This window comes from Ictidomys tridecemlineatus, chromosome 9 (genome assembly GCF_052094955.1).
Source record: "Ictidomys tridecemlineatus isolate mIctTri1 chromosome 9, mIctTri1.hap1, whole genome shotgun sequence".
Lineage (NCBI taxonomy): Eukaryota > Metazoa > Chordata > Mammalia > Rodentia > Sciuridae > Ictidomys > Ictidomys tridecemlineatus.
Window position 1 is genome coordinate 36247905 of NC_135485.1, and position 27427 is coordinate 36275331.

Sequence of the window (27427 nt, forward strand, 5' to 3'; positions counted from 1 at the left end):
TTCCCACTTCTCAGCTTTTATGAATACTGCTGCAATAAGTATGCAGGTGCAGATGTCTCTCTGATGCACTAATTTCTTTTGGCTATATATGCTGTAGTGGGATTGCTGGGTCACGGTCACATGGTGGCTCTTTTTTCAATTTTTTGAAGAACCTCCATACTGTTTTCCACAGTGGCTGTACTCAATTATATTCCCATATGTGCTATGTGCTAAAGTTCCTTTTTCTCCATCTTCTCACCAGCATTTGGTTTTTGTCTTTTTCTGATAGACATTCACACTGGAGTGAGGTGATATCTCATTGTAGTTTTGATTTGTGTCTCCCTGATGATTAGTGATGTTGAACATTTTGTTTTTCATATGGCCATTGCCCATTTTTATTTTTTCTTTGAGAAATGTCTATTAGGGTATATTTCTGTGTTCTAATGGGGTTTGTTGGGTTTTGTTATTGGGTTTGGGGATTTCCTATAGGTTCTAGATATCTCAGAACTATAAAGAGGCTATCTAACATCAGACTACCACAGCAGAACCCATCTTGAGGGGACACAAACAGAAGCCTTCCAAATTTCAAATCTGACTCTTCTTTCCTCCCTACTTCTCTACCCCCTTACCTCTTCCCTGAAATGTCTTTAACCAATGTATGAGTTGGGAGAGTTCAGAATGAAGAGAATTCTTCAGGCATCTTAAAAGTGTAAACATCTTTTTATCTTACTTTCAGGCTAATTTCTTTTTAAAATAAAAAGTAAAGGATTCAACATGCTTATTATTTGGGCTCTCCAATGACCTCTTTTCCCTGTACCCCACCCCAAAAGTGTGTGATCACCATTGTACTTACTGTCTAGGGTGTGTGAAAGAAAAAGCACTTGAAACATGGTGAAGAAATTCTATTTGTGACTTGATTACAAAATGACTCAGCATCTCCCTTTCCTAAAAGTTCTGTCCCCTTAGAATAAATTTAGGCATCAATTATGCACCACTTATGATATCACCAGTACAAATGGTTTTAACATGAACCATTGTGCCCACCACAGCATCCAATAGCAATGGATCAGGGCTCTCAACATTGGCACTATTGATGTGTTGAGCTGGATAATTCTTTCTTGTGGGCCACTGACAGTTGTAAGAAGTTTGGCAGCACCTCTGACCTCTACCTACTAGATAACAGTAGCAACCCTCCCTCAATTATGACAACCAAAAATAGACAAAGGTGCGCTAGCAGTGGAAATCCACTTTAGAACCACTGCTCTCACCCATTCTGAAGCAACATGTGATGCTTGTGTAATGCTTCTAAGTGTTTTGATGATGGATTGCTTCTAAGAAGCACTCTGCAGCTGTAACTTTGTAAAATGACCTTTTTTATCTTCCCTATGAGTCAGGTAGCACAAATTATTGGCCCCATTTCCACAGATAGAAACTTGGAAGCATTCAGCCTTCCCAATCAGGTCATGAAAGTCTGCACTTTCATTTTGCCCACCTGAAAAGTGAAAATTATAATCACTGCTTTTCTTCCCATGCCTGAGATTGGGCAAAAGCTACACAGCAATGCCCTTTCCAACTGGCTATTCCCAAATTATTCTACACCAGGTAACTCTAAAGATGAATTTGTCTTTGCCTGTCTTCCTATTTCATGGGCCTCTGAAATAAAACCTTCAACATAAATAAAATGGCAGCAAGCCACATGTTTCATCAATGTAACTGCCAAATTACACCAAGTGAAAACTCAATTCCAGCAAAACCATATAATAATCGGATAAGTTTTTTTTCCATCATGCCCAGACCCAATGCAATTTTTAAAACACAGATATTAATGTGCCCAACATGCCTACCACAATAACCTCTGTGACACCAATATAGCACTTGGGAATGAGCACAGATAAGCTATAGATACAAACAACTGTGAACTGTCAGTTCTACAACATTCTATTCACATGGATTTCAAAAGCCAAAAAATTATACAATAACACATAATCATTTGTGAGCCACAAAAGCTCACAGCCTTTTAGTTGCAAAGGCTATGCAACCTGATCCTAGAAGAGATCCAAATAACATGGGATGCTGAAAGACAGCAGAATACTGCCAGAGAAAAACTGTCTTGCTGGGAAATAAAATTCACTTTCTTTTTTAGATACAAGAGCTTGGTACTACATGATTATTATAGGTAGTATACAATACATTTGCAAAAATCCAGGGCAGGAACCACATACTTTCACAGATGGGAAAGGCATCAGATTTAGAAACTGAATTGAGTGGGTTTCAAAACATGTTATCTGTGAGTGAATAAGAGATATGAGACTAAAATCATAAATTCAACCTAAGAGAAACTAGGATCTAGGAAAACAAGTTAATAAGGATGAAAAGCCAGCTCTGGCTTGATGTAGTGATTTTTTTAAGTTGACATATTTTATTACTACTAGCTATGTATAATCATAAGTGAGAGATGTGAAGAATGGATTCATATCATTTGTTATGATTTGTGTTAATACATCTGTATAGCTAAAATAACTCAGGATATCCTTTGAAAGATGTCAGTGAAAATATTATAACTTAAGCTTTAAATATACCAAAACAGGTCACTTGTTACAAATACTTTAGTGATCAATTACAGTTGCACGTATTTAAATACATTCCTAGTTGAAAATCTAAATTTATGACAAGGTATATTAAACCTAATTGTTCTAGCATCATTTAATAAAAATAAACTTCAAAATAAAATCTTGTGATAATCAGTGATCCAAAGTTAAAATCATCATAGAAAAATCAAAAAACTCCTCTAACACAAAGGAATAAAATCTTCAGAGGCTATCTGGAGTTTCTGCCAAATGATCTGAAAGGTCTTGAGTGCCCTCTACAGGTTGTTTGAAAATTTTTCATGGATTTGACATTTACTTTCCCTAAATATATTTAGGCAAATTCTAGAACATAAAAATAACTTATTGAAGTCTCAATTTCAAAATCATTAGATGTTCATCACATAAATTTTTGAAACAAAATGACCCATAATACTAACATACACAAATAATCACTATTAACTATCCATACATATTCTTGATTAGGAATACACTCGAACATTTTTTATTGTTTTCTCTTAACATTATACAATGACTGGTTTTAGTTGATTGTGTGTACATTTAAGTTACATTTAAGTTATCTGGATAATTGCCTTGGTTTCTATTTTACTTATTTATAGTCTATTTTGTCTTCAGAGGTACTTTATGCTTGAGAAAATTAAAGACACATTTGCTTATTAAGTGGTTATCAAGAGTGGAAGTGATTTCCCTCTCTAAACTAGTCCTGATTGATTTTTGATTCTTTCCAATAACCAATGATGCACAACTTTAACAATTCCAAACAGATCGGGCATTTTTAAACAACACCCAATCTTAAGTCATATTTTAAAATTATTTTAGATAACATGTGATATTGATACACTTGTTTAGATTCTCTTATAAGGTTAATTTTTACATATGTCAAAGTTATTGTGGTCATTTCACTTTTTGGAGAATATCATCATAAAGGATTTTGCCTACAACCTAACAGCTGTTTTAAAGTAGAGAGGAGTTTTAACAAGAGCAGAACTTACTAGCAGAAGTGACATCCAATCACAATAACCCCCGACCTCATCAAAGGCAAGGCCCTCTCCATTCTGTGACAGCAATATTGAGTAAAAAGTCTCCCACATTTTGAAACAGATTTCTCAGCAACTTTGGAAGGAGTACGTGCTTTATTTGATTGCAGTTCTGTGAAATTCACCTCTTTTAGAAGGTTGTACCCAGATCTTTGCAGACATTAGAATGAGAGATAATAGTCCCAATTTATTCCCACCTTTCAACCAAGTAATTGTTTAAAGGAGGGAGATACAAGGAATCAGAATGTTCTTTAAATGTATAGACAAGATAAAATGGTTTCAAGTCTGTAAAAGAAATCTGACGGGGAGGTAGTCCAGAAAAATCCATACCGTAATTGTTAACATAATTGAAAATTCTGAACTGCTTTCACTCACCACACTTCTGATAGAAAATCTACAGATTATTCTCACACTAACTGGGTCCAAAAATTCAGTTCAATTCTGACACTAAGTACCCAGAGTTAGTTTCAGACTCCACAGGTTTAAGAGTTAGGTCCCACAAGACTGCCTTCACTTCAGATGCCAGTCTTGAATATCGGATCCCAGGCTAGCCACACCTCTATCTCATCTGGTCACAGACTGGAGGTTCTCACACACCTGCTCACATATTTGATAATTAGCTGGAACAGCTCTCAGAGTTCAGGAAAAGAATTTATTTTAAACTATGATATTTTGTATAAAGTCCCCTCCACCCTGGGTGTTGGGAGTGGGGGGATTCCCTGACACCCAGGTTAGAGGGAAACTGGAGAGAGGCAAACAGCCAGGTATGTCTGGGTGGGGAAGGGGGTGCAGAACTTGCATGTCCTTCAGAGGTGCCACACTCACAGCACCTGGGTGTGCTCACCAGCCCAGAAGCTCTCTAAAACCCATCATCTAGGGTTTACCTGGGGGTTTCATCATTAGGCATGATTGATTATTAACTCACTCTCTAGCCCCTCTTTCCTCTCCAGGGGCTGGCGCTAGGCTGAAAGTTGAGGTTTTGTTTCACTGTTATTGTTTTGCAATTTACCCCCATGGTGAAACTGTCTGGGGGCTCAGCAGAATCATCTCATTGAACAACAATGCTCTTGACAACCAGAAAATTCCAAGGGATTTAGGAGATCTGTGTCACAAACAAAGGACACAGAACAAACACATTATTTCTTATTATGCCACAGAAATATATGAAGAAGGGATTTTTTTCTGAGACATAAATTATTATCTTTTTTGCCTATTAGATGGATGGCCTAAGGCTTTTGTATTGAGAAAATTTTATTGGTAACAAGCATATCAAGACAAATATTTAATAGTAGGATTAATATTTCCATGTGTGATCATCTTTTACTTCACCATTGATTTTGGCAATAAGGCAAAAAAATAAAGTTACCTTATTTCAGATGTTTGGACAATAATTTCCCTAAAATATATTCACCTGCATAAATTAATGCAATATAGATTAATTAGCATTTATTAAAGGAAGCTGGACAACATGGGGGGAAGTTTTTTAAATGAGCCTGATGTTAGCACACCACATGGCTGTTGGTGTTATTAGAATGAAATATACCAGTCCATTGTTCCAGAAGGTAAGAAAGGCAAGATTCGCAAATGTGCAGGCCAATGAGATTGATGCAGTATAGGAAAAACTCAAGCCCATAGCAAGGGAATTAGTAGTCTATGGTGATTTCTCTAAAAACAAGTCAAAACAAATCTCACTTTCATATTTGATAAGACTGAACAATAAGTGAATCAAGAAAGCATGACAGATGTGGATAAGCATACTCAAGGACAAAACAAAGAGGCAAATGTTAAATGGGAAAGCAGTGGTGTCATCCCACAAAGTGCTACTTGAAGTCTTTTACTAGAACCCCAGAGGGATGTCACCAGCAGAGTTACAGGGCTCTCTTCTTGTCTCTGCCATCCCACATTTGTCTCAATCAAAGGGATTATGGTAAAAGACATGTCTTTCAAAATAGATAATGTGAAACTAGGAAGATGAGCAAATCAGAATCCAAACAACAAACAAACAAATGAAAAATTCAGTAGGCTAAAACAGTGAGTCAAACTTAATTAGATAAAATTTAACGGGGATAATATTAGATTCTACACTTAAGTCCAAATGTAAAAATTCATTTGACTCTAAAAAGTTAACTGAACCTATGTTACTGTATTAGAAAACCAGTGACTAGAATAAGAAATGTCCTGGTCTTTACTAGCAAACCACACCAAGAATAGCATGAATTGGACAGTACCAGGATACAGTACATAGGGCCCTCAGCACCATGGAGCAAGAAAAATGGTAGCGGTCAGAATAGGGTCAGACAAGAAATTGTTCCCAGAGAGCACAGCTGGGTAGACCAAGAGTATAATTTGTTACATGTAGTCCAGCCTGGCAATTTCATTTTGAGAAATTACTGATGGTCAGAAAATTTAGAAATTAGGATGGGCCATGATCAAGTCAGGAGTTCTGATCATAACAGTGGGATTTTCAGCAAGTGGGAAATTTAAAAGAAGCTGGATATAATCCAAGTAAAGAAAGCTAGGGAAGAGATCTTAGCCATCACACCAGAGCCCCATTGGTGTCCAAGGATCAACCAAACCATTTAGATATCTTGATCCGTGATATATTGATATCCTTAGGAGCAACAAATGAACTGCAGAGCTCAGACCTTGAAAACATTTTCTTTTTGTATCTGCCATCTTACATTTGTCTTAATCAAAGGAATTATAGTAAAAGGCATGTCTTTCAAAATTGTATCCATCACTACATGCTACAAGCTCCTCAAGGTTCTCAAATTGTTGGCTTCAAAATACATAAAGAAAAATACAATATGAATACTAACATGACATTATGTTAACAAGTCAGCTGTGATTCAGTAAGTTATAGTGGCAGGTAAATTCTGTTCAACATTGTGTGTGATAATCTTTAAATATATGTCTAGGATCTAAGTGTTTTCATGGACATGATCTAGTTTGGACAAAGATTATTAATGGTCTATGCACTGTGAACAGTCAGATGTGAAATATTAAGACTCTAAAAATGTCATTTTGAGAGTCTGCACTTGGCCAAATATAGCAGATGCCAAAGCATGAGTGGAGTGAGGAGAGTACTAAATATTTTGATCCTGCATTGAGTCCTAGATCTGGTTAGAAATGCAAGAACTTTTCAGAGCCTGCTTAAGAAATCAGAAAATATGCCTGACTCTAAGATCTCAAATCTAAGAACACGATGCAATTCTAAATCTTGGTGCTGCTTAGTTCTTATATCAGTCATGAGTAGTTTAATAACAAGAACAGAATTAACGTTGGTGTAGGTCTGGCAAATAACAGACATGAAGCCAAATGACCCAAAAAGGAGTAGATAAAACAAGGTAGAATGACTGCCTCTCAACTCTATACGTCAAGGGGCATAATAAGCAAACTGGAAATTACTGAACAGAAAAAAGAGCTCAATAAGACTAAGCACATAATTGGAAGAAACAGAGCCTGAAGAGAAAAACAGAAAGGAAGTATCAGAGGTTCTTAAAACCAGGAGATGCCATTATGTATAAACTACTGGGTTTATTTTCTATGATTATAAAGGTTAGACAAGATTTGGATGATGAATGTTCACAAGAAGATTGATTTTAAGTTTATTGCAAGGACAGATTTTCTAATAATTATCTAAAACCATGATTACCCAGTTGATTGATAAAATGTGAGATTACTACCCTAGGGCCTGGAAGACCACTCGGGCAGGGAGTCAGACATTAAATGGATTGTTGCATAGATTTATATTTAAGTGTGAGAATGCTTTCAAAATCTGAGCTCTGTGGTTTATTTGTTGCTCCTAAGGATATCAAGATATCATGGAGCTTCATAGATGGGTGAGAAAGGAATTCATTGTAACCTTCATAATAATTGCTGTAGCAGATCTGGAATAATCAGACCTAAGTGACTTTCTGCTTGGCTTCTGAGATGCACAATCACAAATATCTAATAATTCTATAATGTAAAGAGTAACAGATACAAGGGCAGAGATGTGGATAAGTTCCTATTTCTTCCCTCATGTGGGAAGAGTAGGAGGAATTAGGGAATGGCAGACTATGATGTTGATTTCGGTAGGTTGAAATGCTGACTCTGAGTGTGATTTAGGACATTTTAACCAAGTTCAACTAATGTCATATAAATAGGGAATGGTCTTGTAATCTGGACCAGCCACCCTGCACTCCGGATTTATTGTTTGCAACAGCTAAAAGAGAGAGAGACATCATCTCTCTTCCAACTACTGAATGAAGTCCTGGGCTTCTGTAGCCTGGACCAACTTAGGTCATATGCCTATTCCCAAGCAATTAATTTATCCAGGGAAGCTGCTGTGAGGTAATTGTTTTAGGCCTGCATCTGTTCTTTGCTGCCATAAGAGAGTACCCCAAACTAATAATTGCTAATGAACAGAAATGTATTGGTCACAGCTCTGAAGGTTGGGAAGTCTGAGATCAAGAGCAAATCCTATTAAAATCCCAATGGTATTCTTCATAGAAATTGAAAAAGCAATCATGAAATTTAGTTGCAAAAATAAGAGACTCAGAATAGCTAAAGCAATCTTTAGCAAGAAAAGTGATAAAAGGAGGCATCACAATACCAGATCTTAAACTATACTACAGAGCTATAGTAACAAAAATGACAAAGTATTGGCACCAAAATAGGCTTGTAGACAAATGGTACAGAATAGAGAACACAGAGACAAACCCTCACAAATACAGTTGTATCATACTTGACAAGGGTGCTAAAAACATTCACTGGAGAAAAGATAGCCTATTCAACAAATGGTGATGACAAAACTGGAAATCCATATGTAGCAAAATGAAACTAAACCTCTATTTTTCACCCTGCACAAAAATCATTTCAAAGTGGATCAAAGACTTAGGCAGTAGAACAGAGATCCTCTGCCTAAGAGAAGGAAAAAATAGGCCCAAATCTTCACCACATCAGCCTAGGATCTGACTTTCTTAACAAGACTCCTAAAGCACAAAAAGTAAAATCAAGAATTAATAAATGAAATGGATTCAAATTAAAAAGCTTCTTCTTAGCAAAGGAAACAATAATATGAGGAGAGAGCCTTACAGATTGGGAGAAAATCTTTACCACATGCACTTTCAATAAAGCATTAATCTCTAGGATATATAAAAAACTCAAAAAACTTAACATCAAAAAAAACAACAACAAACATATAACCCAATCAATAAATGGGCTAAGGAACTGAACAGAAACTTCACAGAAGAAGAAATACAATTGATCAATAAATATATGAAAAAAATGTTCAACATCTCTAGCAATTAGAGAAATGCAAATCAAAACTACTCTAAGATTTCATCTCACTCCAGTCAGAATGGCCATCATCAAGAATACAGGCAACAATAAATGTTGCCAAGGATGTAGTGAAAAGGGTACTCTCATACATTGCTGGTGGGACTGCAAATTGGTGTAACCACTATGGAAAGCAGTATGAAGATTCCTCAAAAAACTGGTAATGGAGCCATCATTTAACCCAGCTATCCCGTTCCTTGGCCTATACTCACAGGACTTAAAATCAGCATACTATAGTAATGCAGCAACATCAGTGTTGTAATTTAGATCTAGCTCATTTCACAATAGCTAGACTATGGAACCAACCTCGGTGTCCATGAATAGATGAATAGATTAAAAAATGTGTTATATATACTCAATGGAATATTACTCAGCTTTAAAGAAGAGTGAAATCATGACATTTGGCAGTAAATGGCTGGAGTTGGAGAATATCATGCTAAGCAAAATAAACCAATCCCACAAAACCAAAGGCCAAATGTTTTCTCTAATATGCGGATGCTAATTCACGACAAGGTGGGGAGGGGGCACTAGGGAAAAATAGCATTACCTTAGATTAGGTAGAGGGAAGTGATAGGAGGGGAGAGGAGGGAATGTGAGGATAGGAAAGATAGTAGAATTAAACAGAAATTATTATTGTATGTATACATGTGACTACATGACCAATATGATTCTGCAACATGTACACTCAGAAAAATGAGAAAATATATCCCATCTATGTATGATATAATCAAAATACATAAATGCATTCTATTGTCATAACTAATTAAAAGAAATTTAATTAGTTATATTATTAAATTATATATACATATATATAATATAACTAAAAGAAATTTTAAAAATTTTTTAAAAAGCACAGTGGGGAAAAATTTTAATTTCAGATTAGAAAATGCATCCAAAAGAAAATGTTTTGAGTAGCAAAGGACACTAACATCCAGATACTTCTACATTATACTAGCCCTGTGAATCTTCATCCAGTGACATCAACGTAATTTTATCTGTACTTTCTGCACCGCTAAGAAGTCCCCAGGGGCTGAGAGAAAATTTTGAGAGCTTCTGTGTAGTTTTTGTTGCTAGGAAACAACATCATTGGTATCCAAGTGTTCAGGCTCTGAGACACTGTGTGAAGTCACTAGTTCATAAAGAAAAACCTTTGGTAAATAGGTTGTTTAGGTGTGAGTAAATTGATGTTCTCTCTCAGTGGCAAAATGTTCTTGTGTAACCTTTGAATAATAGTGTATTCCTAGGCCTCTATTCTTTACTTTGGATCCAGTTGCCATTATTGTTCCCATAAGAATTCAAGCATCTACCTGAAATGCAGTGAGCATTCCTTTTTCCCCCAAATCATCTGTAATTATCTCAGTGCCTTGAACACTATGTCTAACTGGTTTTAGTTAAACAAAGTGCAATCGAGCCTGGAAACAAAGACGTAGACCACTGACTGCATGAATTGTTGAATACAATAGTCCTGCCTTATCTGCAGGGAAATATGTTCCAAGACCCCCAGTGAGTGTCTGAAACTGTGAATCATGTTAAGCTCTGTAGATACTGTGTTTTTCCTATACATATATACCTATGATAAAGTTTAACTTCTAAATTAGATACAGTCAGCAACTAACAATAATAACGTAAAACAATTATAACAATAAATTGTAATGGATCTATGTGAATGCGGTCTCTCAGAAAAGGTTTCCTGAACATAAGTACCGCAGTGCCATCACAGGTGATCTGATAACTGAGATGGTTACTAAGGTACTAACAGGAGGGCAGCATGCACAGTGCAGCATGGAGAGGCTGGACCAAGAGATGATTTATGTGTTGGCAAGAAGCAGCAGGAAGGCATGGAATTTCATCATGCTCCTAAGAACAGTGTGCAATTTAAAAATCTATATTTCTGGAATTTTCCATTTAATACTTTCAGATCACAGTTGTGGGTAACTGAACTTACAAAAAAAAATGAGACTGCAGATAAAGGGGGACTACTCTACTGTTAAAATCTGCATGGATTGTCATTTTCCAGCTTTTTTCATGGTGAGATAGTGAAGTACTCTGCTCTCCTCACAAGTGCTAGATAACAAGAGGTGCTGATTGGCTTACCCACTTCCTTTTCCCCTCTCAACCCCAGACTGCACACTATCTCTGACTCTCAACTCTAACTGGTACTTAATATTTTTCTCTTAGGTACCTACAGTTCAAAGACTACCTCAAGGTTGTAATTTATCACCTAGTTAACATACTAAGCCTAAAATTATCAAACAACTTTTTTCATTCCTGGACATGGAGATTATCCATCTATCTATAGACAAATATAAGCAGTCTAGTTTCTTCTCTATGTAGTTTATTCATAGGTTCTTATCAGATTCTCAAGGAGATGTTAAGAACTATCTCACAGTCATACCCAACCTTGTCATAAATCCCCAGTATGCCAATTAGCCTCATGTAGATTGTGCTAAATCCAGTAGGTAAAGAGGGTCTCACAGTCCCTGAGACATCAGCAATTATAACTAAAAGCAGATATCTTCTATTTCTGTGTTTGGGTCATTGTAGGATGGATTATTGGATATAGAAAATTATTAGCCTTTTAAGAGAGGGCAAATTTTTGGATCTAGAAAGAGATAGTTTAAAGAGAAATAAAATACACTGAAACATCTTACTGTAAATGGTAACCTTTACAAGGTCCAAAAAGCAACATATACAAAATGGTCATGAGTTCAATAAGTTCAGAGATAAGAATTCAAAACAGCTTTTTGAAGAAGAATTAGAACTGTTTAAAGCAGTAAAGATGAGGCAGCTTTGTTTTCCCTTTAAAAAAAAAATAAAAGGAGGTAGCTTGGAGGGAGAGTAGTTTCTTTCATTCCTGCAATAATAAGTTTGGTGGTCACCCCTTGGCACTTGGCATTCAACTTCCAAATTTTAAGCATTTTTTTTATCTCTTGAAAAAGTGCTATTGCTTTAATCAAAAGTCAGTCAGTATGATGTCTACTACAAAGAGCTTATAGGTTACCTTTGAAACACAAGCCTCAGTAATTCTGAGGGAAACAAAAGATTCGATACTTTTTCATTTGAAGTGAGTATAAAAGGAAAATGAACTTATAAAGCTTTTCTTTGTCTCTAACTGGTAAAAAGAGAAAATTGTGATCTTAAATATACTTCAAATTACTTTTATATTTTTAAATATATTTATGCATTCTTATTATGCAAGTTATTCTTATCCACAACTACAACACAGCCTGACCACTGGCAAGTGTGAGTAGACTGGGAGGAAAAAAATAAGCCATTGACATAGGACTTTCCATGACAAAGTCTTCAAGGTGGACCCTTTTCCTGCTGTCTACAATTCCCTACATATTAGCTAAAGCTTACCCTCAGGAGTATGGAAATATCAAAGTATTATCAGGAATTGATACATTTCCTAAAGTTTTTACCTGTAAATTAGCTATAATAATATTGCTATAGTTAAAGGATAAGAATATAAACTTCAATACTTTTCTAAAAGAAATACATTTTTAATATCTTGATCATTTAATAGATATGTACAAATTTGTTCTTCCACTATATTCCATTCATTTGTTCTTTCTGTTTCCCTTTTAGCCAACATGTGCTCGATAATTATTACTTGTTGCTGCTGTTGTTGTTGTTGCTATATAATGTATAGCCAAAATCCATTTCCAAATACCTGGAATCCAGCTGCCCTTCACTTTAACCAGAGTGCCCATTGATAAACATAATGAAAATAAATATACAATAGATATGCAACAGTGATATCTTCAGATATCACTAAGCAATCTTGATTTTTTTTTTTTTTTGTACTGGGGATTGAACCCAGGGCACTTTACCACTGAGCTAAATCCTTCTTATTTTTTATTTTGAGACAAAGTCTCATTAAGTGGCTAAGAATGCCCTTGAACTTGCAATCCTCCTGCCTCAGTCTCCTGAGTCTGAGATTACGAGCGTATACGACCACACCCAGCACAATCTAGATCTTATGTCTACTAAAGCCAGATGCGTTCCCAATGTAGCCACTACCAATTCATTAGAAACAGCATTCCTCATGAGATCTATATGCCAACTTAATTTAAAGCAATGCTACTTCACAATCATTTGCTAAGAATATTCCCTCTGGCTCCAAAAATGTCTTCAAAATGAATTTCTAGACCAACTGAACTCTGTGTAATGGACTGTTTCTCCATTTCAGATGGCTATACCACTGATGACATTGAGTTTTACTGGAATGGAGGAGAAGGAGCAGTAACAGGAGTTAATAAAATTGAGCTTCCTCAGTTTTCAATTGTTGACTACAAGATGGTGTCCAAGAAGGTGGAGTTCACTACAGGTGAGGAAGTTTTGCCTAAAGAAACACTATTTGAAAGGAAGAAGATAACTACAATCAATGATGATTTGATATTTTTTTCATTTTCTTTTTCCAACTCAGGGGCATATCCACGACTGTCACTAAGTTTCCGTCTAAAGAGAAACATTGGCTACTTCATTTTGCAAACCTACATGCCTTCTACGCTGATTACAATTCTGTCCTGGGTGTCTTTTTGGATCAATTATGATGCATCTGCAGCCAGAGTTGCACTAGGTAATGCATTCCCAGTATTTTTTGCAGAGTTAATGAGTAGTACCTTCAAACAAATAACCAATATTAGGAATCATAGGTAAGAACTCTCTTACAGCAAACCAAAGTAGATTGCCAGAAGAGTACTTAGATATAAAACATCTAAGTATAAGCACATTTACAATGAAATTTTACAAAAAAAAAATCCTAAAGTATATTTCCCATTATTTCAGTGCTTTGTGAAGTATATTTTTAAAATTCTCATTACACTAATTTTTACCAACTTCTTGATGACTTTCTTTTTGTTCCTTGTTTCTCTGCTGAAAACACAATTCATTGTTTTCAAAAATTCTTGGAGAAAAGCTAAATCTTGGGGTTGGGTTTGTGGCTTGGTGACAGAGCACTTGCCTGGCATGTGTGAGGCACTGGGTTCGATTCTCAGTACCACATATAAATGAAATAAAGGTCCATGGGCAACTAAAAAAAGGAGTTTTTTAAAATAAATAAATAAATAAAAGCTAAACCTTGTGACCATTAACCAAGGTCCATTAATTGTTGGGAAATGCTACCCCTGAAGAATATTCACCAGGGTTAAAACAACCAAAATGAGTCTCGTTTAAAGGGAGGTTATTATATTGAATAAGGCACAATTTATCTACTATATTAATGATCTGTGATCATGACAAAATAAAAAAGTGTTTCCTTTCTGGAGGAACAGAATTCAGAATTAATCTTGCTGTTGTTGAGTAATTGCTGGAAGCTGGAAGCTGAAAGCCTATGTTTGAGACTTTAAATGGTTTCTTGGAAAGTTAGAGTGTGTTAAGATGTGTCTAATGAAAGAGCTATTGTACAGATCTCCCTCAACATTTGACCCTCAGTCATTGTGGTGATCACTTTCTGGAGATAATTTTCATAAACTTCAAATCAAAGAATAAAAGCAGAAATAAAATTAGTAAATCTGTAAATTTCTGTCAAACACATTAACTAGAATTATACTAGATGAAATTTAAAGTTTTCTTCCAAAAAAATGAGATAATGGCATTTCATCAGTCCTGCATATTTGAATTAATCAATGATCTGAACTAGTTTAGCTTTCATGTAGTAGACCTGACTTTCTATTTTATCCAATCTTCAAAAAGTTGACAGGTAAAGAGAGGAACCGTGGAATGAATTGACCAAACTATGCTATGCACTTGTATGAATATACCATTTGTATGGATTTCACTTTTATACATATCTACAACACACCAATTTTTAAAAACCTTTAACAAATAAAGGAAAGATCAGTAAAGTAGAGGAAGGGGAACAGGAGGGAGACAGGGAGTGATAGAGGCAATACTGAAGTCTGAAGTGGAGCAAATTATATTTCATGCATGTGTGATTATGTCACAATGAACCCCCAAATTATATATAACTATGATACACTAATAAAAATATATAGGCTATGTTTTTTAGAAAAGTTGAATAGTCAAAGAAGGAATCTATACATCTAGAACACTCTGCCAAATGAGTGTGAACTATCTTCTCTTGTTTTCTTTTGCTATCTCCCATTCCCTTTGTCTTTCTATCCATCTCACACTTCCTGTCTTTATTTTTAAAGACTTCCATCAAGTCTCATTTATTACCTTCTTATATCTCTGTGTTTATTTTAACTGCTGTTTTTTAAACATTTTATTGTGTTTTTTTTTTTTTTTGCCCTTTAGCTTGGAAACCATCAGCAAAATAACTAATCATAGAATTTCTATTCACTCAGGTTAAAACAGAAATAATGTGTTTCCCACAAATAATATAGCCCACTAATCACAGTGAGCTGTTATGACAGCCAGAGAAAATAATTCATAACTGTAGGCACTTAAAATTGTAAAACACAGTATGAATGTGTAATGTAAGTATCAAACTATCTACCCAAGATTCCAACTTCTTTTTTATTTTATATTTTTCCCAATTATTTCATAATCACCACCATCAACACAAAATATTCATTATTCAGCAATACAACTATTACACTATTAGCAATCATGCATTTAACCAATAAATTTTAAAAATCTTCCTTTTATGAGTTTACAGTCCTAGATTTCTTTTAACAAATCAAAGCTCTATTTTTTTAAGATACTTCATCCTGACATCAGGGCACTACTTTGTTCTGGGCTCTGGAATAAAAAAACTAGAGATAATATTTGAAAAACTAAAGCAACAGGACTATATTATATCTGGAAAATACATAAATCAAATATTTGTTGCAAATCACAAACTTCCTCATGTTTCTTCTTTTGGTGACATATTATTATGAATGGTGCCTTATGTTTTTTTTTCAAAACTCACATTTTATTTTGATTGAGGTAAATTATACGAAATTGATTTTCTTCACCAAAAATAACAGCAATATTTTCTGTATTATTTCGAGATAAACCACAAAAACATTTATTTTGTAGGTTTTCCAGGTATTGCTTATTAATCAATATAAGGCAGTAAATATAGTCATGGAAAAAGGTAGAAAAAAAACAAGACAAGTCAGTTGCCTATCTTGATGGCCTCTGATTCTGTATTGATCATGAAGCAGAAGTGTTCAATATTTATGTGCTAAAAGCTTATGAAGATGCAAGCTCAAAAAGGAATGTAAACAGCACAACCAGATGTAAAAGATGCATTATTTTTAAATGCAAGTTGTCTGCCTTGTGAGTTGGGTGTATTGTAGATTCTTGGGATAATGACAATCTCCTCACACTGGTCACTCACTTTCAATTTCATAGTAGCTGCTGTGGGGATTAGTGGGGTGGTAAGCAAGAAATTGAGAGAGAAAAGATGGAATGGAATGAGGTACATTGGACAGTAAGCATCCAATGGGACTTTGATCTGACTCTTCATCTACTTTTTTTAACCTTAGTGCATTTTTAAAAATATTGCCAACCCTCCATTAACTACACATTCTATTTTATGATTTATTAATGGATAATTGAGGGAGTCTATAGGATTTTTTTGTCTATTTCAATATATATGCCTTTTTGTCCAATGGTTTATCATATTGCTGCTTTCCTTCTGGGGCACAGTAAAGGAATGGAATCTGTCCTCTAAATTCCAAAAAGGACAACTTCACATAGTTGACTTTCAGCTAAGTTTTGTCTTTCTGTTTTACAGGAATCACCACTGTGCTGACAATGACAACCATCAGCACTCATCTCAGGGAGACCCTGCCAAAGATCCCTTATGTCAAAGCGATTGACATTTACCTGATGGGTTGCTTTGTGTTTGTTTTCCTGGCTTTGCTGGAATATGCCTTTGTAAATTACATCTTCTTTGGGAAAGGCCCTCAGAAAAAGGGAGCTAGCAAACAAGACCAGAGTGCCAATGAGAAGAACAAACTGGAGATGAATAAAGTCCAGGTAATGCATTAAATATTCCTAACAATGTGCCACCTAAATTTATCAGCATCATGTTATACAGTGCTCCCATAGCAGAAAAATATTTACAAAATACTAGTTTATCATTAATAAAACTCAATCAACTCTTCATTTTATATGTTTGGAAACAAAGGATTGAAGAACTTAGATTGACAGTTATATAGATTAAAAACAGTGTTTTAGTTTTTCATTATTATAATAAAATAACTGAAGGCAGGCTAGCCTTATAAAGAAAATAAGTTTATTTAGCTCATACTTTGGGGTTTTTTGTCGTTTGTTTGTTTTATTAGTTGCTTATGACAATACAATGATCTTGACATATCATACATTTGAATCAAATGGGGTATGAATCCTCATTTTTCCAAGTGTACAGGTTGCAGAATCACATTGGTTATATGGGCACGTATATACATACAGCAATACTAGTGTCTATTTTATTCTGCTGTCCTTCCTATCCCCCCTCCCCTCCTCTCCCCTCCCATAACCTCTCTCTACCCAATCTAATGTGACACATTTCTCTCTCTCTTTTTTTTCTTCTTCCCCCTCACGTCATCATACATGTATTTTGTATAACGATGAGGCTCTCCTTCCTTCTTCTGTGCAATTCCCCTTCTCCCTCCCATTCTCTCCCACCTCTCTTCCCTATTTAGTGGTAATCTTCTTCTCATGCTCTTCCTCCCTACTCTATTAGCTCTTACTTTTTTGATGCTGAAAGTCCAAACAGCATAGCTCTAGCTCTAACACTATCATGGATGGTAGAAATGCATGAAGGAGGAAGTGATCACATCGCAAAGCAGGAAACCAAAGAGCAATTAAGGAGTCCCACATCCCCTTCTGAAGGCAGAATCTTCAGTTAACCTAACCACCTCCCACTAGGCCCCACCTCTTAAAGGTCCCAACTTCTAACATTGCCACACTAAGAACCAAGCTCCAACACATGAACCACTGGGGGACATGCTTAAACCATATCTAAACCAATACACATGTAGGCCTGGAACTTTCTATAAAATTGTATGTGAAAGAATGGTGCCAGATCTGCTTGGTAAATAAATGAGAGAAATAGAGTCAATACACCTGCACTACTAAGTAGCGATGAGCCCATAATGCACGGTGGTTACAACCATAGACTAGAACCAAAACATGGAAAGTTAGAGTAGGAACTCCATAAATGCTTCTCACAGAAACAGACAAAAATACCCAAATTCAAAACCAAAGCAAACAGCATAGCATGATAAGGCAGAATAGTTTGGTTCAGACAAACTTTCCTATAGATAAAAACTATAAATACCAAGAAAGAAAATTTTTAAAATTCTGCTTAAAAACCTGAGAAAGTCAAAATATGATTAACTCTACTGAATGAACCATAATCTGTGTTTGTCCTCTAAGGCTTCTCCCCAATCTGACTGAGGTGGGGGACCAGGGAATTCAACAGAAAACTGCAGTTTTATTTGTTGGAGAAGTCAAAGCATGAAATTTTATACTACAGGGTTCTTGACATTTTTAGAAAGTGAGCCATAACAGATATTCAAAAGCTGAACACAAACTTCCCTTCCATTCTTGATTTACAAAGGTACAGGTAAAATGCCAAGAAACCCAGAGGAAAGACAGCTAGAGGCTGAAAATTAAAAAAAAAAAAAAAAAGATATTTTAGTTTTCTATCTACCATATAGGAGTCAAAATTTGGAATTTGATTCTTGCCTATTTAGGGGACATGGTAATCACATTAGGCTGCCCATTAAAACCCCCAAATAATCACATCTTAGGAGTAAAGGCTGAATCAAGAGAATCAAGTAATAAAGTAATCCCTGAGATTAAGGGAAAGATGAAAACAGACCCATCCTAACACATAGGAAACCAAGTCTCTTCATATTCCAGGTGATGTTTTGGGAATAGAGTTGCCTACCAAAATAAAGTCTAACATTCTTCCACAAAGATAACATAACCCAGTCTCTACAGTGCATCATTATATAATCAAAAATCACTAACATGAGAAGAAACAGGAAAATGTGATCAGATTCCAAGAGAAAATATTTAGTCAATAGAAGTATGCCTTCAGAAGCCTCCAATACTGGCTTAAAAGATAGATACTATAAAATAACTACAATTAATATATTTACAGTCTGTAAGATATAGCCCAGAATTAGAAATAGCCAAAGTATCCCGAAATAGGTAAATGATGAAACAATCTGCAGTACATTTATACCATAGAATACTATCTCAATAAAAAGGAATAAATTATTGATGCATGCAACAACTTGGATGCATCTAAGGAGCAATCTTTAAAAAAATTATGTGCCATGTGATTCCATTTATATAATATTTCTGAAATAACCAATCTACAGAGATAAAGAATTAGTTAGTGGTTGCCAGTAGTTAGTGATAGATAGAAAAGGAGTGGATGGGCGTGATTGTGTTATGGTTTGAATTCGAGGTGTCCCCAAAAGTGTCCCTAAAACTTCAAAGGAGAAAGAATTTGGTTGTGAGAGGCTTAACCCAATCAGTTAATTAGTCACTTAACAGAACAACTGGATGGTAATTGAAGGGAGGTAAGATGTGGCTGGAGGTAGTAGGGTATTGGGGGTGTGGCTTTGGGATATATATTTGTATCCGGAAAGTGGAGTGTCTCTCTCTCTCTCTCTCTCTCTCTCTCTCTCTCTCTCTCTCTCTCTCTCTCTCTCTCTCTCTCTTTTTCCTGATTACCATGTGAGCCACTTCCCTTTACCACACTCTTCTGCCCCGATTCAGCCTCACCTGACCTGAGGAATGAAGCTTGCTGGCTATAGACTGAGACCTCTGAAACTGTAAGCCCCCAAATAAACTTTTCCCCCACTGCAGTTGTTCTGGTTGGGTCTTTAAGTCACAGCAGCAAAAAAAAATCTGACTAAAACAGACAGTATGAAAGAGTTCTTTGCTATAGTGGAATAATTCTCTATCTTGATTACAGTGGTGGTTACACAAATCTATGCATGAAATAAAATTTCATAGAACTATTCACATTTTATATCAATGACAGTTTCTTGGTTTTTATAGAATTATCGTACAATAGTTGTATGTAATATCATCTCTGGGAAAAACTGAGTTAACACAGGACTTTCCCATGCTATCTTTGCAAACTTCTAAAAACAATTTCAATATAAAAGTTTAAAATAAAATCAGTAGGAAAATATTACTATCATGTATAAAAGATGAGGGGCTTCAGAAAATGTTTGAAACTATGAAAAAGAACCAAAAAAAATCACAGAATTGAAAATGTCCTTAAATGGATTAATACCACACTATATACAACAGAAGAAAAGATTTGCAAAATTGAAATTCTGTGAATTTGTTTTACTAGTCTTATGAATTCTGCTATTTTGGAGATGGCTTAACTGACAGCCCTACTCTCCATTTGTATTTGGTACCCCTGTTCATTGTTTCCATGGGATCCTTTGTATAGTAGGGCTTTCAAAATAGTGAATGTATGTTTGTGTAATTATCTTCACATCCACCTCTCTTATTAAACTGGATATGCACCAGGGCCCTTGTCTACTATGCTTACTGTTCTTTTCGTAGTGGCTAGAACAGGGCAGATATCAAAGAAGTACCTGTCAAAAGAATGAATGAATGAAAGGCCTCCTCCACAGAAGATTAGATTTTAGAGATGGCACAAGGTAATGAGTGTTACATCATAATGTTTTATAAAATTATTGTATGTTCATAATGAGAAAAGGAGATTAGAGTTCACTTCAACTTCTGCCCCAAAGTATCTTACTGCACCTGTCACTTTGATTTTCAATTTTTTAAGCATGCTTTATATCAACCTCTGCTACTCTTTCAGAATCAGAACTGTATAATATTACATATAATAGTCAGCGGAGTGTTGTGGCTAAGGCTTTATTAGATTCTCCATATTTACATAGACTAATAATAGATTGTTACTGTTCCATTCAACTTGTAACCATCCCTGCAGCTACTTAGGTTTGTCAGATCCTGACTTCTTTATGTTTTTCTAAAACCAGGGGCTCAGAGGGACAGTATGTCTATAACAAACTTCTGTTCAGTATCTTGTCTTCAACAGTCAAATTAACAATGCAAACTGTGTGGCATTTAAAAATGCCATCCTATGGTTAAACATGAACCCAAAAGATATTAGATTTTTTTCCCCTTTCATATAAGGGTTGGATGATCCTCCTCTTTCCTTTTACATGCTTCTAAAACGTTCAATTTAAATGACATATGTGTTGCAGTCCCAGACAGTTTTAATTTGAGAGTTCCCTCACACCTGCCTTGGTATCCTGGAGCATGGAGTGGCATTGTTCATTATTACACATTACTTTTGATAGCCTCAGCTGGGCATCAGGTCAGGGGTGTCTGCACTAAAGCTTCAGAAGTGCAGACTTGTATTGATTTATATCTCCACCAGCTGCACTGAAGCCATCTTTTATATGAGCGCAGATGCTGAATCCAGACATTAAGAGAGTTTCAATCTCCAAGGTGATCAAGACTGTAGATTCATGAACCCCTCAGGCATCATTTGAAACTAGAGATGGTATTTAGAGTTTTGAAAGATAGATTTCACAGCACAACAATATTTTAAGTAAGCTACCTCTGGGAGACATTTATACTAACCTGGAACTTTTTTTAGTTGTATATACTGGTCACAGTGCCTGCTTTCTGAAAATAAATGAAAAGGGTAAAATGGATGCATGGGTGGTCTGTGACTAGAGACCACTCATGTCATTGAAGACACTGGGGCAATCTGTCAGGGATTCATATTGAATGTGTATTTGCAATCCGAATAGTCAAGAAATAAAATTCTTCCTTTCAGAGTCGGATATTGGTGTAAGTTACACTATTATTGGCCAGATGTTGATCTGGCCTCTTCTGTCCCACTCCTCTTCTCTGTAGTGACTCATCCAAACACTCTCAGACAACTTTCTAAATGTAAGTCATCTGTGTATTGTGATGAATTCCAGGGTACAAACACATGTGAAGTTGGAAATTAAAAGGTGAATGGCTGTGTCCTTAAACCTAACCTGAAACAGCTTTGGACATAATAGCCTTTGATCCTGGACCACACCCCACCTCACTGCCTTGCACTAACACCAGCTGGAACACTTAATCTTTTTTTTGGGGGGGGGGGCAAAGATTGAAGCCAGAAGTGCTTAACCACTAAACCACCTCCACAGTCCTTTTTTTTTTTATTTTAATTTGTTATATATGGCAGCAGAATGCATTACAATTCATATTTCATGTATAGAGCACAATTTTTCATGTCTCTCATTGTACACAAAGTAGAGTCACACCATTTGTGTCTTCATACATGTACTTAGGGTAATGATGTCCATTTTATTCCACCATCTTTCCCCATGCCCCCTTCCTTTCCCTCCCACTCCTTTTCCCCTTTGCCCCATCTGGAGTTCATCTAATCCTCCCATGTCCCCCGCCACCACATTATGAATCAGCAGTCTTAAATCAGAGAAAATATTCAGCGTTTGGATTTGGGGGATTGGCTAAATTCACTTAGCATTATATTCTCCAACTCCATCCATTTACCTGCAAATCCCATTATTTTATTCTCTTTTAATGCTGAATAATATTCCAGTATCTGTGTGTATATGTGTGTGTGTATGTGTGTGTACACACACATCATATTTTCTTTATCCATTCATCTACTGAAGAGCATCTTGGGTTGGTTCCACAGTTTAGCTATTGTAAATTGTGCTGCTATAAACATTGATGTGGCTGTGTCCCTGTAGTATGTTGTTTTTAAATCCTTTAGGTATAGACCAAGGAGTGGGTCTATATATTAAAAATGGGTCAAATGGTGGTTCTATTTTCAGTTTCCTAAGGATTCTGCATACTGTCCACAGCCATTTTTTATATTTTATTTAGGAACAGGGTCTTGTTAAGTTGCTTAGGGCCTCACCAAGTTGCAGATCCACCTGTCTTAGCCTTCCAGGTTGCTGGCATGCAACCACTGCAACCACTGCATCAGATTTATCCTTTCTTTGAGGAAGCTTTGACCCTTCTGACTTAGCATCTTGAATTCTGGAGAAACCCAGAATTTTTATTGAAACTCTGTACTGATAATTCATGAATTCTTTAACATTCAAACCCATGCCCAAATTTGGCTTGGTTCATTTTTTTTCCTATTCTCTAGGCTTGGTTTCTCCTGCCTATCTCCAGAGTCTTCAGCAGTTTAATTTTTCTTTCCAAGAATTTCTTCCTTTTCTTTTCTCTCCCTATCTCGCCCACCTTTCTCTCTTATTATTTTTTTCTGTATTCAAATAGCTAAGATTCTTTTCATAAATGAGAAATAAATTTAACTTATTTAACTGGCTTTGAAAAAAAAAAGTGGGGGTTTGATTTACTCCAGCTCACACAACTGAAGGCCCAGGCATGGTTCTATCTATATTCCATTACTCAAACATGTCATCACAGAGGAGCCCTCTTCATCTCTGAATTATGCTTTGCTTTATATTGTCTACTTTCAGTAGACTCTTCATCTTGACCCCCAAAACTCTAATTTCATAGTGTCAAGCTCTAAAATCTAAAACAAAAGTGCTTTTCTTATAGTTCCCCAAACAACAAAAAGTCCTAGAATTAAATCTTTTTTTTTTTTTTGTACAAACTTGGGTCATATTCTTTCTCATGCAGAAGTCAATTCTTTCTACTAGGAAGACAGTGTTATGGTTTAGATGCAAAGTTCAAAAAGTTCATATGTGAAACAGTGCAAGAAGGTTTAGAGGTGAAATGATTGGGTTATGAGAGCCTTAACACAATCGGAATATTAATTCCATGATAGGGATTAACTGGATGTTAACAGTAGGAAGCAGGTAGTAGCTAGAGGAGATGGGTCCCTAGGGTGTGCCTTTGGAGTATTTACTTCATCCTTTATTGAGCAGGGCTCGCTCTCTTTGCTTCCTAGCACCGTGCTCCCAGTTGACTTCCTCTGCCACACACTCCTGCCATCATGTTCTGTATCATTCCCAGCTCTGAGGAATGGAGTTGGCCATCTGTGGACTTCTGAAACCATGTGCCTCCAAATAAACTTTTCCTCCACTAATTGTTCTTGTCAGGTCTTTTAGTCACAACAGCAAAAAAAAAAAAAAAAAAAAAAAAAAAAAAAACTGACCAAAACAGATGGAAAACACTAAATTCTTAGTTTTGGACCACATTGCATGCCCTGGAGCCTAGAAGATGTAATCAGGCTACTTCAACTACAAGTACCAAAAACATCAAGGGAGTGTTATCAAAGGAATGTAGAAAGGAATCAGATAGATCAAACCAATAGGCATCACCACAACCAACCCAAATTCTTGGGATGCTTATGTAAAATGCAGACTGGGAGAACCTTAATCTAGAATGAAATTAATTCATACCTGTATTTGTAACAATTTATTATTTTTGATATGCACACTACTGTCCCAAAACCACTACCCTAGAGATCCCAGAAATCCTAACCTCCAGGCATTCTTGGCCATTGAAACTCATACAGCTCAGAAAGATGGCTGCAGTTTGGGTTTCAGAGTTCCCCACTCTGCAGACATTTACTTAGTCCTTCAGGGTCAGGTCTGGAAGGACAACAAAAAAGCACCTGTCCTCCTGGGGCTTATATCCCCATTAAGGTAACTGACAAATGTGCCCTAATTACATGAAAGAAAGGGATGGTTGCAGAGAGCTGTAGGGGATGAGGCAGAGATAACCATTGAATGCTCTGCTCTGACCACAATGGGTTGTCTTTGTTGTCTGTTTGTTCTTTGAACTGTCACTTAATACTCCTAAGTCCTCAGAGCAATTTTCACATTTTCACCTGCCCAGACTTTCTTCTAGAATGTTCTTTCCAAATTAATATGCTGTTTGTGGATTAGGGTGAAAATTTTTAATTTCATTCTATGACTTAGGGAGTACCAGAAGATTTTAGCAGAGGAGATATTTTGAATTTTTGAAAGATCACTACAGCTGCTTTGCATAGAAAAGACCACAGGGCTGCTGCATTCCTGGAATGAGGAAGATCAATTACAAAGCAAGAGGTGAAGATTGAGAGAAGTAGGCAGAATCAGGATATATTTCAAAATGGAAATATTTGGACTTGCTAACTACAGAGAATGGGAGAAATGCAGAAAAGAAAGGAATCTAGAATAATTTTATCTACTTGAGTAACGTTCTAGAAAATCACTGTTGCTTCATTTTATCTCTATCGAGAAAAGAATGTGCAGTTGTTTAGGTTTATGCAGGTTTAGACCTAACCATTCATTCTTTCTCAAAATGTTAGTTTCCACTTCTGCCTTTAATTGTAAGGACATGCAAACAGATGGGTAGTTCATGAGCAGAGCCTTTCAATGTCCCCCTTACCTTCCCCACCATGACCAAAAAAAGTTTTCAGGAAATCCAGGCCAAAAGATCAGGATTGGGTAGCCATGATAAGAACAAATGATTAACAGCAACAGCATGAATATGGTTCTATATGAGAGGGCGAGGAAGATGTAGGCTGTGGCCATTAAGGCTCTCTGCAATCTTCAAGGGAAGGGAGGCTTTTGCACTGTGCAGTTTCATTAAGAAGATTGTAGGCTTCTTGAGGACCGTGAATCAGCTCATTCTGCAGCCAGTCACTTCACTTGGATTCCTGCTCTGTACTTCAAAATCACTCAGCAAATATAAATCCATTTGAGTTGGCTAGCAAAAAGGAAATAACTTCTGTTTGCAAAGTAGATTAAGCCTGGAGATATTCCTCAATAGGGCTTTAAAACTGTCACTGAAAACAAGACTGTATTTTATTTTGATTATACTGAAGTGAGTTCTACTATATTTATATATTAAAAATATCCAGACCAGTCAAATGCAGTGAGTGGCTATGTTATTCACAATCTAAGGCAATATTTGTGGATGTTGGGGGCAAAGAGAAAAGGCTTGGGAGTGAAATGAAAGGGTAGGAGAAAGGCAGAATGCAAACTAAAAAAATAAATAAATAAATTTATACATTTGCTTGGGGTTTCTGTTGAGAGGAAAAAAAAAAAAAACAGCTCCCCCCTCAGTGCCTTTAATCATTTGAGAATCACCCTCATGATTTTTGTCATACCCTTTTTACCAGTCAGGATTCTCCAGAGAAATAGAGCCAAGAAAAATAGAGCCAATAGAAATAGAACCAAGATGACTATAAAAAGAGATTTATTTTAAGGAATCATCTCATGCAATTTTTAGAGCTGGTGAGTTCAAAGTCTGTAGGGCAGGCAGCAGGCTAGAAACTCAGCTGAGAGTTAACATTGCAATCCTGAGTCCAAAATCTGCAGGTCATGCTGGAACCTCAGTAGATTTCTCCATTATAGTTTTGTAACAGAATTTCTTCTTCCCCAGGAACCATGTTTTTTGCTCTTCAGGCTGTCAACTATTTGCATGAGGCCCACTTACATCATCAAGTATAATCTTCTTTACTTAAAAGAACTGATGATAATTGTCAGTCACAACTACGAAACATCTCAGAGCAACATCAAGACTAGTGTTTGACCAATCAACTAGAGACCAGAGCCTAGCAAGGTTGACATATAAAATTAACAATTATGCCCTTTACCACTGTTACTATTATTCATTCATTCATTCATTCCCAGCAGCTATTCCCACATGCCATGCACATTTCTCATCTTGAATAAGACAAAGTCCCTGCTCTCCTGGAGCAGCATTCTAATGGGACATCCAGAGGAAAAAAACACATTGGACAGGGAAAGAGATCAATTCTGCTCTGGCCTTTTCCAGACTAAGGTGTTTTTAAATATCCATACAAAGTTATTTTATGGGATATTCTGTAGTAAGTTCCAGGAGAATATAAGAAAATGTGAATCACTTTGAATTTGTTACTTGTCATAATGAAATATGAGCACCAGTGTATTGTTAAGGAAACAATGTACAAAATCAACAAGTTAGGATAATGGTTCTATTTTTCTAAATACATTAAGAGAAATATATATATATATATATATTTGTTTTGTTTTGTTTTGTTTTCTTCATAATGCTACCTGATCTTTTTTTTTTTAAGCAGACAAATTTGTGAGGAAGGGAGATATTGATTGTTGTCCTAATTAAGAATGAAAGTTCTAAGAGTTCAGTGACATTATCTGCTTTGTTTACCACTACTTTCCCAGGATTATTGTGTCCTCAGACTTACAATTTAATAACAGATATTATGGGATTGTGTTTGCTTTTTGTAGTACAAGGGATTGAACCCAGGCACTCTACCACTGAGCTACATCTCCAGTACTTTTTATTTTCTATTTTGAGATAATCTTACTAAGTTGCCCAGGTTGGATTTGAACTTGTGATCTTTCTGCCTCTGCCTCTCAAGTTGCTTGGATTATAAGCATGCAAAACTGTGCCTGGTGATCACTGTTGTTGATAATCACTGTGCTACAATATGCCAGTTTAATAAGGAAGGAGAGAAGAAGCTAGTTATCCCTTCCTGTCAGAGGTCTTTATATAGCAAAATCTCAGGTTCTCCTTTACACATGAGCCCCTCCAAGATTTGCCTGGGGTCAGTCAGGTCCAAGTCCAGGT

General features: G+C 36.1%; 1 protein-coding gene across 3 annotated transcripts in view; it reads left to right on the forward strand.

Annotated features, from left to right (window-relative positions):
- Gabrb1 (gamma-aminobutyric acid type A receptor subunit beta1) overlaps positions 1–27427 on the forward strand; it is a 377956-nt gene that overhangs the window by 329828 nt on the left and 20701 nt on the right. For all 3 annotated transcript variants that reach the window (XR_002483390.3, XM_078021256.1, XM_005319970.5), the window contains 3 exons: positions 13137–13274; positions 13374–13526; positions 16638–16882. Coding sequence is in view for 2 of the 3 variants with exons in the window: in XM_078021256.1 (XP_077877382.1) it covers positions 13137–13274; positions 13374–13526; positions 16638–16882 (536 nt within the window). In the remaining variant the exon portion in view is untranslated. The remainder of the gene's footprint in view (positions 1–13136; positions 13275–13373; positions 13527–16637; positions 16883–27427) is intronic.